Source organism: Perognathus longimembris, chromosome 14 (assembly GCF_023159225.1).
Source record: "Perognathus longimembris pacificus isolate PPM17 chromosome 14, ASM2315922v1, whole genome shotgun sequence".
Taxonomy (NCBI): Eukaryota; Metazoa; Chordata; class Mammalia; order Rodentia; family Heteromyidae; genus Perognathus; species Perognathus longimembris.
The window spans coordinates 56,320,317-56,335,730 of record NC_063174.1 but is presented as its reverse complement, the minus strand read 5'-3'; the positions used below and the strand labels follow the sequence as shown (position 1 = coordinate 56,335,730).

The 15,414-nt window shown below is 58.7% G+C and overlaps 1 protein-coding gene across 5 annotated transcripts in view; it reads left to right on the top strand.

Annotated features, from left to right (window-relative positions):
• Syne3 (spectrin repeat containing nuclear envelope family member 3) overlaps positions 1 to 13,050 on the top strand; it is a 51,167-nt gene extending 38,117 nt beyond the window's left edge. For 3 of the 5 annotated variants that reach the window (XM_048362205.1, XM_048362207.1, XM_048362206.1), the window contains exons 9-19: positions 142 to 316; positions 692 to 874; positions 1,678 to 1,821; positions 2,150 to 2,284; positions 3,808 to 3,963; positions 4,067 to 4,239; positions 4,486 to 4,615; positions 5,504 to 5,665; positions 8,002 to 8,151; positions 8,794 to 8,832; positions 11,628 to 13,050. In XM_048362205.1, coding sequence (XP_048218162.1) covers positions 142 to 316; positions 692 to 874; positions 1,678 to 1,821; positions 2,150 to 2,284; positions 3,808 to 3,963; positions 4,067 to 4,239; positions 4,486 to 4,615; positions 5,504 to 5,665; positions 8,002 to 8,151; positions 8,794 to 8,832; positions 11,628 to 11,840 — 1,660 coding nt within the window. In that variant the 3' untranslated portion in view covers positions 11,841 to 13,050. Of the gene's footprint in view, positions 1 to 141; positions 317 to 691; positions 875 to 977; positions 1,223 to 1,677; positions 1,822 to 2,149; positions 2,285 to 3,807; positions 3,964 to 4,066; positions 4,240 to 4,485; positions 4,616 to 5,503; positions 5,666 to 8,001; positions 8,152 to 8,793; positions 8,833 to 11,627 lie in introns of those variants that run through there. The other 2 variants (XM_048362208.1, XM_048362209.1) reach the window with 2 other exon arrangements.
• The last annotated feature ends 2,364 nt before the right edge of the window (positions 13,051 to 15,414 follow it).

The window sequence follows — 15,414 nt, the reverse complement described above, 5'->3', positions numbered from 1 at the left end:
CCGGCGTTACCTCCCGCAGTCCAGGAAATCAGGGAGAGAATGCACACGGGGCTCCGGGGCATCCATGCGGGGACCCCAGCCCTGGACTGACCCCCCCCCCCCCCGCTCTCCTCTCCCCGCGCCCCTCCCCGCTCCGCGCAGCCTGAAGGCGACGAGCACCCGGCTCCGCCACGCCGCCGGGGCGGAGCTGTGGCAGCGTGTCCAGCGGCCCCTGCGCGATTTGCGGCTGTGGACGGCCCTGGCCCAGCGGCTCCTGGAGGTCACGGCCAGCCTGCCAGACCTGCCCTCCATCCACACCTTCCTGCCGCAGATCGAGGTAACCCACCCCGCTCCGGAAGGGTCCAGCCGTCCCGGGCTCAGACCTCCAGCTCCCCTCCACTCGGCCCCGTGCTCCCCATGAGTGCTCCGCCACCCATCTTCGAGGCTCACCCAGGCCCGCCTGGCGCCTTCCGTGCCGAGGCTGCTTTGAAACCCTAAGGCGTCGTATGGGTGGCGCTCGGCCACGGCCACCGCGGGCCCGGCCGCGGCGACGGATGGCGGCGAGTGGGAGGAGAACCGGCGCGGGGTCTCCCCCGCGGGTGTGTCTTCCCGCGTGGGTGTGCTGTTTCCCGGGACACCCACCCAGAGGCCGGGTGGCACGCGCGGGAGCCCAGGGGAGCTCGGCGGCTCACAGGCGGCTCGGCTTCCCTAGGCGGCCCTGGTGGAAAGCTCTCGTCTGAAGGAGCAGCTGGCTGAGCTGCCGCTGAAGGCCGAGCTTCTGGACGGCGTCTTCGGGCAGGAGCGGGCGCGGGCGCTGCTGGAGCAGGCGGCGGGGGCCCTGCGGGACAGGGACCTGCTGCACAACCGCCTGCTGCAGAGGAGGAGCAAGCTGCAGGTGCGGGGGGACGCGGGGGACGCGCCCTGGGGCTGATCGAGCCCCGGCTCTCCCCCTCGCCACTGTGGGCCCGGGGATGATTCCCGCTCTCCCACAACCGCAGGCTCCCTGTGTGTCAAAGGAGTCCGCGTCCCTTGGAACTGGATCCCTGGCTAGCTGCAAGCCGCGATCCAATGGATCTAACCACCTCAGGCCCGACGGAGGGCGCGCAGGAAGAGGAGAGAGGAGCCATGGGGAAGATTAGACCGCCACGATGCTAGGAATCTGGGTGTTACTTGAGACGCACTCTCTTTATACTAAAGCCAACACAGAGATTTATTTATTTTTTTGGTGCCAGCCCAGGGCCTTGAACTCAGGGCCTTAGCAGGATCCCTTTTTCCACTCGAGGCTGGTGCTCTACCACTTGAACCACAGTTCCGCTTGTGGATTTTTGCTGGTTCGTTAGCGCTAACAGTCTCCTGCACTTTTGTGTCGGAGATGGCTCGGCACTGCAGTCCTCGGGACTCAGCCGCCTAAGTGACTAGGATTAGGGGGTGTGAGCCACGGACCCCCAGCTCTCTAGTTGGAATTCTGTGGGCAGCCTCTTCTCTCTGATGAATGTTCGCTGGGTCTCTGACTGTGGTGACCATACAATGTATGGGGCACCGGGTGCAGGCCGGGCACTGAGCTTCACGTCTGTGACCCGTCTGACCCTGAGCTTCGTGGGGGCTCAGGAAGAACAGCTTGATTGCAAGTCCGGGTGTACAAGTAGGTACCCAGGAGGCAAGCGCGTAATTGTCAGCGGCCTGGTTCTGTCTCTGCAGAGTTTGCTGGTCCAGCACAAAGACTTTGGGGCTGCTTTTGAACCTCTGCGGAGGAAGCTCTTGGACCTGCAAGTCAGGATGCAAGCGGAGAAGGGGCTCCAGCGGGACCTTCCTGGAAAACAGGCCCAGCATTCGAGGTTGCAGGTGAGGAGGGGGTTTGTGGGGTCCCCATGCGGGAGGCTCAGTTGGGCGTAGAAGTTACCCTCCCCTCTCACAGGGGCAACCAGGGGAGCAGCAGCCTGCCGAGCCCAGGGTGGTAATCAATTGTCACTTGAGATCTGACTTTTGTTTCATGTCTGCTTATTTGTCTAATGGTTCCTGGCCCCACAGGGCCTTCAGAAACTGCTGGAAGCCCCTGCCCCTCCCTGGGCTCTCACTCAGAGCCCCCCCACCCCCGGATTCCCACTCAGAGCCCCTCAATTGCTCCCTGAGAAGCAAAAAGCTCAGCTGGCCTTTTCCTGTGTCCTTGCAGGCACTGCAAGAAGAAGGGCTGGAGCTGGGAGTCCAAATAGAGGCTGTGAGGCCCCTCATTCAGGAGAATTCCAACCACCAGCACCAACTGGACGGGCTCTCTTCTGATCACCAGACCCTACAGAGGGCCCTGGAGGTAAGGGGCCGGCCAAGGGTGAAGTAGACACTAGATCACGGCCCCGGAAGCCTAAACACCCGGGTCTTGCCTGCTTCCCTCCCTTCCTTCCCTCTTTCCTTCCCTCCTTCCCTCCCTCCCTCCCTCCTTCCCTTCCTCTCTCCTTTCCCTCCCTCCCTTCCTTTGTCCTTCCTTCCTTCCCTCCTTCCCTTCCGTCCCTCCTTCCCTCCTTTCCTCTTCCCTCCTTCCTTCCCTCCTTCCCTCTTTCCGCCTTCCTTCCCTCCCTCCCTCCCTCCCTCCCTTCCTCCCTCCCTTCCTTCCTTCCCTCCCTCCCTCCCTTCCTTCCCTTCTCCATTCCAGTTACAGATGACTGACTACCCAGTACCAGGGACTGCTCTAGGCACCATGGGTAGGCAACAACCTGAATAAGACAGGCAAGGCTGTGCTCTGGTGGGGTCAGGGAGAAGGCAGTTAGCCCCCAGCTAGGATTCTACCTTGGGATCTGGGCCACTGCCTGGGCAGATGGCTGAGGCTTGCCTTAGGCCTGCTTCTGCAGAGCCTGGTCTGCAGCGCCCTCTCGTGGCCGCCTGAGCACTCGCTGGCGTGCTCACCGGGTCCGTGGGATCCGTGCTCACTGGGATCACAGGCGTGGGCCACGGCATCCAGCTTCCTTCTGTGGAGATGGAGTCTCACTGACTTTTCTTGCCCTCGTTGCCCTGGAACCCACAAGCCGGCCCCATCTTAGCCCCTCCTGGCTGGGGGGACAGGCGTTCTCCGTTGCACCTGGCTAGGGGACTCAGAAGCGGCCTCGTGAATGTGTCTGCTTGGATAGCCCTCAAGGCTGACTCCTGACCCTCCAGGCCAACTCCGGCCTCAGATCTGAAACCAAACTGGCACCCGTTGTGGGCTTTTTGTGGGGCTTGCTGTTCTCGAACTTTCCACCGGTGAAGTGTTCCGATACGCGTTTCCCCCCTTCCCCTTGGATGGGCTCTCGGGTTGGAGCAATGCCCTTGGAGAGGGCCCTTCCACGGGACACATGCCAGGAGCCTGGTGGCTGGGTCAGAAGGTGCTCCTGAGTTTGTTTGGTTGTACTTGGGCTTGAACTCGGGGCCTTGTGCTCGCTAGGTAGTTACTTTCCCATTTGAGCCATGCCTCTAGTCCTTTTTGCTATTTTTTGTTGTCTGAATAATATCTCGTTTTTTGCTCAAGATGGTCTTTAACCACCATCCTCTTGCTCTCAGCCTCCTGAGTAGCTAGGATTACAGGCGTGGACCCCCACACCCAATTCCATGCTACCCGATGCTTCCCAGTGGTTTTGCCCCGGGCTGTGCACCCACCGGGGTGGATGGGAGTTGGGCACACCCCATCCAGACCCTTAGCAGCAGCAGGGTTTTAACCAGGGTTGACGGTGCAGAGGACAGGCCCAGCTCCGTGTGGCGTTGGGGGATCCAGGCAAGCCCGAGAGTCGTGCAGGGCGAAGGCCGTGCCTGGCTCCCCGTCTCCACACACACTGAGGGCACCCGGCCCTCCGGGCTGTGCCGCAGGACCTGGTGGACGCGTGCGGGCAGAGCGTGCGGGAGCACCGCGCCTTCCGCCACCAGCTGCTGGAGCTCCGACAGTGGATGGCCGCGGTCACGCCCACGCTGGCATCGCGCCGGGCACGGGCAGGCTCGGGGGAGCCCGCGCCCCACGAGGCGGAGGTGAGACGGCTGGTCGCTGCCTTCCCTGCGGGGAGGCCGAGCCCTCCTCACCCCCCACCCCCGGGGGAGGGGGGCCTCACCAGCCTGTCCCCGTGTCCCTCAGAGGCTGCTGGCCGAGCTCCCAGGCAAGGAGGCCCAGCTGCCCCTGGTGGAGGGGCTGGGCCGGCTGGCGATGGAGAAGTCTTCCCCGGAGGGGGCTGCTGCCATCGGCGAGGAGCTCCGGGAGCTGGCCGAGGCCTGGCGGGCCCTGAAGCAGCTGGAGGAGGCGGTGCTGAGGTGAGAGGCCTCCCGGCCGGGCTGGATGGCCTGTGTCCCAGGCGTGGGCCGGGGTGGGGGGGAGGGGGGGAAGGAGGGGGGATCAGCGTCTGCGTACTTGGTGACTCTGATTGAACGCGAGAAGTCGCCGGGGCTGTGCACGTGGAAGTCCGGGCCGCCCCTCAGGGATGACGGCCAGGTCATCATCAGCAGACCCCAGGACTTCCCCTGATGAACCCCCGCTCCCTCCCCGTCTCCCCGCCTCCTCAGGGACTGGCAGCTGCAGGTGACGCCGCCGCCGGTGGATTCGGGCAGGAAGCTGATTTTTACCAACAACATTCCCAAGTCCGGCTTCCTGGTCAACCCCGGGGACCCCGTTCCCAGGCGGCGGCGTGGGGTGAGTCCAGTGGGCACCCGGAGGGGGGCAGGACGTGGCTTCTCTGCTGCGTGTCACGGAGGCGTCGCTGAGAAATACTTACTGCAGTGACATCGGCCGTTCCTTCCCCTCACGGCCTTAAAAAACCAACCAACAACTGAGCCCTGAGCTGGGCTCCGGGTCTCAGACCTGTAACCCCGGCTACTCGGAAGGCAAAGGACTGAGGATCACTGTTCGAAGCCAGCAGGGAAGTCCGTGAGACGCTGGTCTCCAATAAATGACTCAGGAGAAGCTGGAAGTGGAGCTGTGGCTCTGGTGGTAGAGCGCTAGCTTTGCACAGAAAGGCAGCGTGGGGACAGCAAGCACCCAGGCCCCGAGTTCAAGCTCCAGGAATGGCCAGGGGGCCGGGGGGGGGGGGGGAAACAAACAAAAAAACACGAGCCCTGCTGAAAATAATTGTATTGCTTGTTGTTCGGAAACGACCCGTGAGTGCACAGGCCTGTAATCTCAGCACTTGGGAAGCTAAGGAAAGGAGGATGGCTTGATCCCAGGAGTTCAAAGCCAGCCTGAGAACGTAGCAAGCTTTCTTCCTCTCAGCTATTTCCGCTCCCAGTCATTCCCGCGGTTACCCGTGTATTACGTGGGTGGTCTGCAAGCTGCCGAGCTCCCAGGCCTGGGAGCACGGAGTGGGGTCCCCGGGGTGGGGGGTGGGGGGACCCAGGCAGTTAGAGGTTTATAGAACACGTGGTGCGTGTTGGCCCAGGGCGGGATGCTGGTAAGATGCTGACAATGAGGAATGAGCCCCGCCCTCATCCCCAGTCTCCCCCCGCACCCCCTTAGTCACCCCGCGCTCACCTGCTCCTCTGTCTCCTTTCTCACCTCTGCCCCCTGGCCATGTGACTCCCGCAGGTGGCCCTGCTGGAGGAAGGGGAGGGCGGCCGTGAGGATTTCTCCCGGCTACTCGGGAGCTTCAAGCAGTGGCTGCAGGTGGAAAATTCCAAGCTGATCCGGATGATGGCGACGAGAACCACCGCAGCCCAGGACGAGAGGACCAGGGAGACAAAGCTGCAGGTTCGTTCCAGGGAACGGCCCCTCCCCTGCCCGTGGGCTCGGGCCTCCCGGGCTACCTGCTGCCAAGGAATCTTCCGGACAACCATGCAGAGACACCCAGTGCTTGATGAACGACTCTCGCCGGTGGAAAGTAGCAGACTTTAACCCTTTATTTATTTATTACGGATGTGCCAGTACAAGGGCTTGAGCTTTTTCACTCCCAGGCTGGTGCTCTATCACCTAAGCCACAGCTCCCCTTCTGTCTTCTGGGTGGTTACCCAGAGATCACAGTGTCACAGACTTTCCTGCTGGGCTGGCTTCGAACCATGACCCTCAGATTTCAGCCGGATGTGGTTACTATGGCGATGAAATTTCCACCCGTGTTTGGAAAGGGACACGCTCCCAGCCACTGCGGTCACCAGCCCTCCCTGTCCCTCCCGATCGCTGTCCTCCGCCCCCCCCCCCAGCAGGGTCTCAGTGTCAGTACTTGCGGTTGACCTTGACCTTGGTGAGATTCACAGCTGGGCTCCTCCTTCCCCAGGCTCCTCACCCAGGCTGCAGGACTCTCAGCAGCCCAGGTGCCTTCTGAACCTGCTCCTCCTCATAGCGCTCGGGATGGGCTTCCAGCCCAGTCTTGTCACTGATGCCTGCTCTGAACCAGGCCCTGGGCCGCCTGTCCTATGCATTGGCTTTATAACACTGCACTGTGATAGAGACTGAAATGGGATGATTGACTCTTCACATCTTTGGTCCAGGGTCTTTTTGGATAAATCTCTGTGTGTGTGTGTGTGTGTGTGTGTGTGTGTGTGTGTGTGTGTGTGTGTTGGTATTGGGGCTTGAACTCTGGGCCTCACATTCTTAGTTTTTTCAGTCAAGGCTGGTACTCTTACCACTTGAGTCATACCTCTACTTCTGGCCTTTGGCTGGTTAATTGGAGATAGATTGGTCTGCCTGGGCTGGCTTTATTGGAGATAGATTGGTCTGCCTGGGCTGGCTTTAAACCGGGATCCTCCGACCTCCTGCATAGCTGCTTTACAGTGTGGTTTCCAGGGATTTTTTCACGAGGTTTCTGTTGTCTGTTTCTGCTTCTCCTACTTGATATCTCGTGTCTACACGTGTTTGCTTTGCTTGTGTGCCGGACATTGTGTTTGACAAATTATACGTGTGACTAGTTTGAGGTTTAGAGTCATCTCTCCTTCCACAGAGGGTTTTTGTTTTAAATTGCCCGAAGCAGGGGCTTTATCCGTCTGAGAGCGCGGAGGCCAAGCTCGAGGCCGCTCCTGTGCACCATTGAGATGTGGGGGCTGCAAGTACACACAAGTTGGGGTTCGCTTCAGGTTCGCCTTTACTCAGGGTGAAGTGTACAGAAGTCTCCACTGAACGGGGTCCCCACTTCTTCCTCTCCTGAGCCCGTGAGTCTGCCAAGCGCAGCCTTTCTTAGTGACTCGCCTGCGGGATTGGCAAATGCAAGGCCGCACACGGGGCCTTCGCGTCTGGTTCTCATCCTTGCTTGAGTTTTTGCCTTTTCCTTTATTCAGTGCTGGGATCGAACCCAGGACCTCACAGTACTAGACTGGTGCTTTACCACGGAGCCATACCTCCAACCCCCCTCCCCTCTTTAAGATTTCACCGGATCTATGGTACCCTTTGTTAATCCTTCCATGGCTGGATCTGTTTTTCATATTTTGTCCTCTGCAAGGGGTTTGCTCTCATTATCTAGCCCAACATCGCCAGGGAACCTTTCCCGCTCACCTCTCCCACCTCCGATTTGCTCCTTCCTCTTGTTTCCTGGTACCCAGCGCCGCTATAGCGGAAATCACTTTTAGCTCTCCTGGTCCCTTTCCTGTTGTCTAGCTGGCATTCTAGTTGGTTCTGACAAGCTAGCTAAGCCAATTACCCCATACCACACAGCTAAAGGATGGGGCAGAGGCAGGACCCAAGCCAACATTTCAACCCAGGCTCCTGCCTGTAGAGCCCTTGTACCACCCCAGCATCACACCGAGGGAGTCCCACAAATACCAGGTGTCAGGCTATGAGATGATAACAGTACTCTGCCTTCGAAAAGTCTGCCAGGCTCAAAAATGCCCTCGGAAAGGTATTTCGATGGTGGTCACTTTATTAATAATGCCAGAGTTGGAAGAGACCACTGTGGTCAGCATTCCACACTGAAAGCCATTCTGGAACATTCCAGAGAGCTGATTATGGGCCTTGGCTTCGATTTGCATGAAACGAAGCTCTTGCGTTAGGAGTTCTCTCTGCCTGCTCCCTGCCCACCTCTCCGTCGAGTGACACTTGGTTGGCCTAGCCTTCCAAGCCACAAGGAGCTGCCCCCTGCCTGACTCTGCCTCCTCCCCCAGGAGCTGGAGGCTCGAGTCCCCGAAGGTCAGCATCTCTTTGAGAAGCTCCTTCGCTTGGGCCCAGCGGAGGACCGTTCCGATGAGCTGGAAGACGTGCGCTACCGCTGGATGTTGTACAAGTCCAAGCTCAAGGACTCGGGCCAGCTCCTGGTAGGTGCTGAGAGGACAGCGGTGATGACCACTGGGGGGGGGGGAGGAGATTCCGAGGCCCCAGGTTCTTGCTTCATGTGATCTGTTTGGCCACCTGCTACCTTGTGAGGCCACAGTCCAGACAATGATTGCGGCAGAACCTCGGGGCTGTGCTAACCGGTCGCCATGCTGAGAGCTCTCAATGCCTTTCTCCGTTCAGTTTCATGGGCTTCCTTTGATACAGAATCGTGTCTGGTCTCCACGGGCTGGGGGGAGGGGGGATATGCTGGAGGAACACTGGATTGGGTGGGGGGGGGATTGGGCAGGGGGAGGTGGCTAACCTCCCAGGCCCAGCCAAGCTGGGGCACCAACAGTCCTTTCTGGTCCCCAAGATGTCAGCCACTAGGTGTCAGCCCAAGGCAGGCGGCCAAGCCCCAGCGCCGGGCCAGGCCGTCCCAGACACAGCCCCACCTGGGCCTGAAGTGTGTGCGAAAGCTCATTAAACCCAATCTCCCGCCGGCTCCAGCTGTGCCGATGACCAGAGGTTTTCACGAATCGCTCCCTTGACAAAATGAATATTCCACTACAAGTTCTGCTGGCATTTAAATTTCACTCACCTCTATCTCTCCCCCTCCCCGCTTCTTTCCTTCCTTGAAATAACAGACGCAGAGTTCTCCTGGGGGGCCGGCTGGAATCCAGAAGGTACGTACGTACGTGTCTGCCATCTGCTCCACAGGGCTGGGCTGGGGGGAGCTTGCAACGAATGACACTGTGGCCAGACACCTGGGCTTTCTAGAAGGTTCTGAAGTATGTTGATGTGGAGGCAGTTCTGGGCTGTCCTGGAAGGGCCAGGCTCAGGGAGTGACCCATGGGGGTGTGCAAAGGGCTTGGTGTGACTCTCAGAATCAGGACACACTGAGGGAGGGGGACGGGACAAGGATACTGTCCATAAATTACTGTGACAGCAGGTGTTGTCTGGGATTGTCCCAAGAGCCTGGGCCATTCTGGGCACACTGGACCATGGGGCCACCCTTATCACAAGGGGTGTGCAGGGTTCAGAAAGCCATATGCAAAGGTGGTGGAACCGCTTGTTCTGCCTGGGACGGGATTCTACGTGTGCCCAGAGGGCCACACCGGTGCTGTTCGTAGCTGAGGCAAGAGCAGAAGCGTAGGAAGGCTCCGAGGGGAACTGGCTCCGGGCACTCGGTGTGGGGCACCGAGCCACTCTGCTCAGCTGTGTGTTGGCGGCTCACGGAACCCACCTGGCCACACCCAAGAGGCCTAGCAGCAGGCTGGCCTGGCTTGTTCCATGGAAGCATGGCGGTCGCCACTGCTGTCCAGGGTTGCAGTCACGAGCCACTAGCACGCACCCAGCTCCCACATTATCTTTTGCTAGTCTTCCCATGTTAGACTTCTGTCGCTATTCTGCAAATACCTGAGATCATCAGCTTACAAAGGGCAAAGGTTTATTTGGGCCCCCTGTGTTGAGGTTCTGGCCCAGGGTCGGTTGGCTACGTTGTTTCAGGCCTGTGGCAAGGCGGCCTGTCGCGGCAGGGGCTATGTGGTGGAACAAAACTATGCAGGTCACAACCCGGAAGGAGAAAGAAGAGGAAGAGACTAGGGTTGCACTATCCCCTTTAACTGCAAGCCCCCATTGGCATAAGAACCTCCCGAAGGTTCCGCTACCTCCACACAGAGCCTCCTGGGCTCCAGGCCTCTAGATCCAGGCTGTATTTTGTTTGATTTAGGGTTGGGGTTTTGTTTTTGTTTGTTTTTGTTAGCTAAGGCGTGCATATAGCTTGACACACGCATCTATGCGTCCTCAGGCCTGACAGGTAGAAAGTAAGTGCTGTCTGCCAGGGCTGCGATCTTGCCGATTTAAAAAACATTTCACATGTTATTTTTAGTCCAAGGGAAAGAAAAAAGCCTGCTCCTCAGCTAATTATTTCTGAGTGGCTGGTTTTCTATACTTTTTTTTTTTTTCTTCTTCTTCTCTTCTGGCTCTAAGTCGGTGAAGGCTCCGGCTGCGTCCATGGCTTCAGCCTGCTTGTTTGTGTAAACAGAGTAATTAAGATTGATTAAATCTGCAGCTGCTTGTGTGCCCAGAGCACAGTGCTCTGGATGTTTGTCCCTGGTGTGCATGAGCATGCGTGCACACACGCACACACACACACACACGCACACACACTCACGGCCTGAGTGCTCTTTGAAATGGTCCAGGATGTGGTGGTGTTGCTATCCTGAGACACACATTCATTTTATCTTACTTTATTTCAGCAGGAGGAATAAATTGACCAAACCAGGGTCATCTGCAGGATGGATAGGCAGACACTTCTGGGCACGTGTGCATTTGCGCATGTACACGCCAGCCTGGAGCTTTGAACTCAGGGGCTGGGCATTGTCCCTGAGTTGTTGTTTTTTGCTCAAGGCTAGTACTCTACCGCTTGAGCCACAGCAAAACTTAGGGCACCCCCCCCTTGGCATTTTTGTGGGCACTCCAGCAGAGGACGGTGCTGTCGTGAGACACCTTCAAGGTGGTGTCGATGGAGAGGGGAACAAAGGGGGGCAGAGCAAGAGGAGGGAGGCAAGGGGAAGCAGGAGACACAGGAGAAGCAAGGGCCCTCGGGGCTGGTGGCACGTGGAGAGTGACATTGCTTCCGGGGACCTTGCACGTGCCAGGCACCTTCTCATGATATCACAACTCTGTCTTGGCGCCATTGTCACCACCTGAGGAGAATCTAGAGTTTCCACATTGGCGCCTGCCCTGCAGACTGACCACCAGTGGGCATGTGCATGCAAAAGCTCCTTCGTGCGCATTGCTTTCATTCCAAGGTCAAGCTGAAACGTCCCTAAGCCAAATCATTCTAAAATGGGGACTGTCTGTGATCACCGACACAATGGGCCTTCCTACATTTATGAGAGAGGTGATGTACAGAGGGTTACAGTTAGGTAAGTCAGGTAAAGGGTATGTTTCTTTCTGGACAATGCCACCCCTTCCCTTGCTCTCCTACTGGGTTTCCCTCCCAGCCCCACCCACAGGTGGTAGGGTTCGTTTTTATCATAGTGTCTAGTGAGTACCACCGCTGCATGTGTTCACCCTTTGCCCCTCTATTTCTATGTGTCCCCCCCCCGCAAAGACAGATAAACAAACGAGACAAAAAGAAAAGAAAGCAAAAACAGCAGCCAAGAAAGCCCCTCGTTTCCGTTTCCCGGAGCTCATTGCGATCGGTATTATTTTGTATAGTCAGATGCGCACTGGCATGGCGCCTCGGCGTTCCTCTCCTAAGAGCATCAGCCTTCGGCCTCGCTGTACGCGAATGCCGGGAACATGCCTTCCACTTGTTTTCTTCCCTCCATACCATGCGTGGCTAGAGAGCCCTGCGGAGGTCTTCGCTTCGGGCCAACTCACAACAGTCCCGTGTCACACAGACGGACAGACGGGCAAACGGAGATGCAGGCCGGCTCGACTCACGTCCTGTCCTCTGTCGGCCCCACAGACCCAGCGATGGCGGCAGCGGCGTCGGGACCCCCGTGCTCTCCTGCGGAAGGCGTGCCGCCTGGCGCTCCCGTTGCAGCTCTTGCTCCTGCTCTTGCTGCTGCTCCTCTTCCTGCTCCCGGCCGGAAACGAGCGGCGCAGCTGTGCCCTGGCCAACAACTTCGCCCGCTCCTTTGCGCTCATGCTGCGCTACGACGGCCCCCCACCCACCTAGCCCACCGAGGCACCCAGGTGAGGGACCTTCTGCGGCCTCCGCGGTGGCCCGGGCTCCTTTGGGGGCTCCCTGCTGGGAACAGGGACCGGCTAGAGAGCGCAGATCCGCCGCCGCGTGGATGTCTCTCTCCCTCGGGTTGCCGGGGCAGACTAACTTTTGATACGGCGTTCGTGGTCTTTGTCTATCTATACCGAATGTATTCCGCGCGTTGAGGATCTCACCCGCTCTGTTTGAGGCGCTCGTGTGACCGTTTCGTGGGTGATGTCTATTTGTAGATGAGCATTTCCTGTGTGTGTCTCCGGGGGGATGTCACGGTGGTACGCCAGCCATCAGCCCCGGAACACAGGGACCATAACCCACCTCTTCGTTGGCAACTTCTTACCCAGAAACCCTAGGGCAAAGCCAGATGTTAGGGAAAGGTATCTGAGCTGTCAGCCTGCGATGCAGAGCCCAGGCCCGATTTACCAACAGTGAGCGCACACCTGGCCAGGTCAATTCTGCAAAGCTCGAGAGATTCCGTGCCGTGGAGCAGATGCAGACACAGTGCTGGGCTTGGCCCATCATGGACAGACACGGATCCTTCTCGCGAACTTGCCTTGGCTTTCTGTGGCCCTTGGCCTGTGCGGATAATTTTGTCGGGGCCGCAAATGACATTATAAATATCCAGATGATCCTCGACAGAAAAGCAGGTTCCCCACCCCGCTAGGGAAGGTGGTTAGATTTGGGTCTCTGGGTTTTGTTCCTGCAGAAAAGGAAAGGTTTCTTATTTCCTCGCAGAAAGGTGGAACCCACTCAGCGTTGGCCCTGGGCAGCCCTGGGCAGAGCCGTGCCCCCTCGCCTGCTGTCAGGCTGAGGGCAGAGGGGGCATCGGCTGGTCAGGGGCCAGGGATGGATGCCCAAGACAGAGGGGAGAGACTCAGCCTGGGGGCGGAGCCTGTCTCAGGGCAGGCTGTCTTCCCACAGAGGGCTTAGGCCCACTGGCCACGAATACCCCCCACATTCCTACCCTACCTGGAACCACAGGGCTGGTGCCTCCAGCTAGGGCTGGGCCGGGCGGGCCCCAGGCAGACCTGGGAAGAGACCAGTAGGACTCCAGGTTGGGCCTTTTAAGATGGCGGGCAGTTTCTCCCTCTCCAAGGGATTCTGGGATAGCTCCTAAGTGCTTTAAAACTGGATCGTGTGTTTCCTAAACTGACAATCTTTTTTTTTTTTTTTTTTGCCAGTCCTGGGCCTTGGACACAGGGCCTGAGCACTGTCCCTGGCTTCTTCCCGCTCAAGGCTAGCACTCTGCCACTTGAGCCACAGCGCCGCTTCTGGCCGTTTTCTGTATATGTGGTGCTGGGGAATCGAACCTAGGGCCTCGTGTATCCCAGGCAGGCACTCTTGCCACTAGGCTATATCCCCAGCCCTTTTTTTTTTTTAAGTCAAATACTTAGTGCTCACTCTTTGCCCATGGAGTTTTGCCTGTTGAGCTTTGGGTAGGAGCCATTGGGAGATTGGGTCCTCAGGCCTTGCATCAGATCTGGAATTGTAGTGTTAGAGACACGGAGGCACTTTAAACCGAGGGGAAACGAGGCCCCCAAAGGGTCCTGCTCCCCCCAGACCATGGCTCTCAACCCCCTCCGATCCTAGAGTGAGGTAAGGCCGAGGGGCAGCTCTTGTGTTGGGCCCAGTCCATAGGAAGAGCTGGTCTCATGGTTCGGAAGAGCCGCGCCGGGGAGCTCTTGGCCCTGACAGGAAAAGCACTTCTCTCCGGGAACCCAACCACAGGCCGTGAAGGTCCAGGGCTGACACCTCAAGCCGAGCGCTGGGCCCCGTGCGCCTTTTTCACTCTCCCACGTCTCAGCTCAGAAATCCAAGGCCCAGGGAAGGGGAGTGACCCTCCCACAGCCCCACGGCGAGAAGCCCAAGGCCAGATCCGCACCTGTCACCAGGCCCGGCCCTTCCCCAGAGCAAAGGCCAGCTTGAGACGGAGCGTGTGTGGGAGGCCCTGGGTTCCATCCTCAGCACTGAAGAAAAGGAAGCGCCTGCTGGAGGCGGGGGGAGGGGGGGAGGGAAGTGGGGGGGAAGAGCGTCTCCATGGTTTTAAACTTCGTTACTGATGCCATAACACGTGCTTGTCTGCGTAACTTTTTTAGAAAGAGAACGGGTGTTTCCCTGACTTCCGTGTCAATTCAGCTGTCATAGGAGACAGTCAGCCGCTTGCCGGTGGGGGTGGACGGCTGCCGGGTCCCGCACGCTGCCCTCCAGCTTCCAACAGGCGCAGGGAGAGGGTGCAGGGGCCACCGCGGCGGGGGGTATGCAACTTGCATGAGGGTGCTTAGAGTATCCTGACACACGTGTGTGTGTGTGTGTGTGTGTAAGAGAACGGGGAAATGGAGGCCCCAGCAGGTAACCATTGGTTACCCACTTACTGGTCCTCCCGCGTCATTTCCTGTCTATGCCCAGTGCATGATGCCCCCCCGCGTGTGCCGATGCAGGAAGGACGGAAGCTGGGGGATGGGGGGTGGGGGGTAGTTGAGTGCAGCAGGTGAGGCCAGGAGACCCCTGTAGGCGCCCCGTGTCCTTGGTCGGGAGTGGTGTGGTCGTGTGTCTCCCGTGGGCCCGGCCTGGGGCAGGGCTTCCGCCAGGTTTGCAGGATTGTATTAAAAAGCCAGAGGCCAGGGCTGGGGATGTGGCTTAGCGTTAGAGCGCTTGCCTCGCATGCATGAGGCCCTGGGTTCGATTCCTCAGCGCCACATACACAGAAAAAGCCAGAAGTGGCGCTGTGGCTCACAGAGGTAGAGTGCCAGCCTTGGGCAAAAAGAAGCCAGGGACAGTGCTCAGGCCCTGAGTCCAAGCCCCGGGACTGGCAAAAGAAAGAAAGAACGGAAGGAAGGAAGGAAGGAAGGAAGGAAGGAAGGACGGAAGGAAGGAAGGAAAGAACGGAAGGAAGGAAGGAAGGAAGGAAGGAAGGAAGGAAGGAAAGGAAGGAAGGGCAAGCCAGAGGCGAGTGTGTTTCTGGTGCGGGGGGAGGGGAGCTGGGCAGTGGGGTCCACTTCAGCTCCTGAGCTCTGCTTGCCTTAGCCTCTGGCAGGAAGCTGGGCCCTCGGCAGCCAGGACCCGTCCTCTGGTTCTAGAGAATTCTGCTGTTCATCTGGACACAGGATGCATCGCTTGAATTTCGGGGGCCGCCCAGGCTGCGTGGGTGCGCGAGGGGACCGGAGGTGGCGCTTCCTCCCCCCCTGGCTTGGTGGGAAGGTGAGAAGCTCCGCAGAGGCGTGGCAGAGCCGCTCCTTGCTCCAGGTGGCCAGGCTGCAGAGGGCAGACCGGGACGCAGGCCTCAGGCCTCAGCGGCCAGAGATGGCGACCGACCCAGGGCTACTGGCCCTGCTCTGAAGTCACGACGGTGCTGATTTATGTTATGTGTACTTAGCACTATTTAAGGGAGAGAGAGAGAAAGAGAAAGAGAAAGACACATGGAGACAATATCAGATCGAACCCAGTTTTTAGCCAGGTGTTGGTGGCTCACACCTATAATCCTAGCTACTCAGGAGGCTGAGCTCTGACAATCATGGTTCAAAGCCAGCCCAGG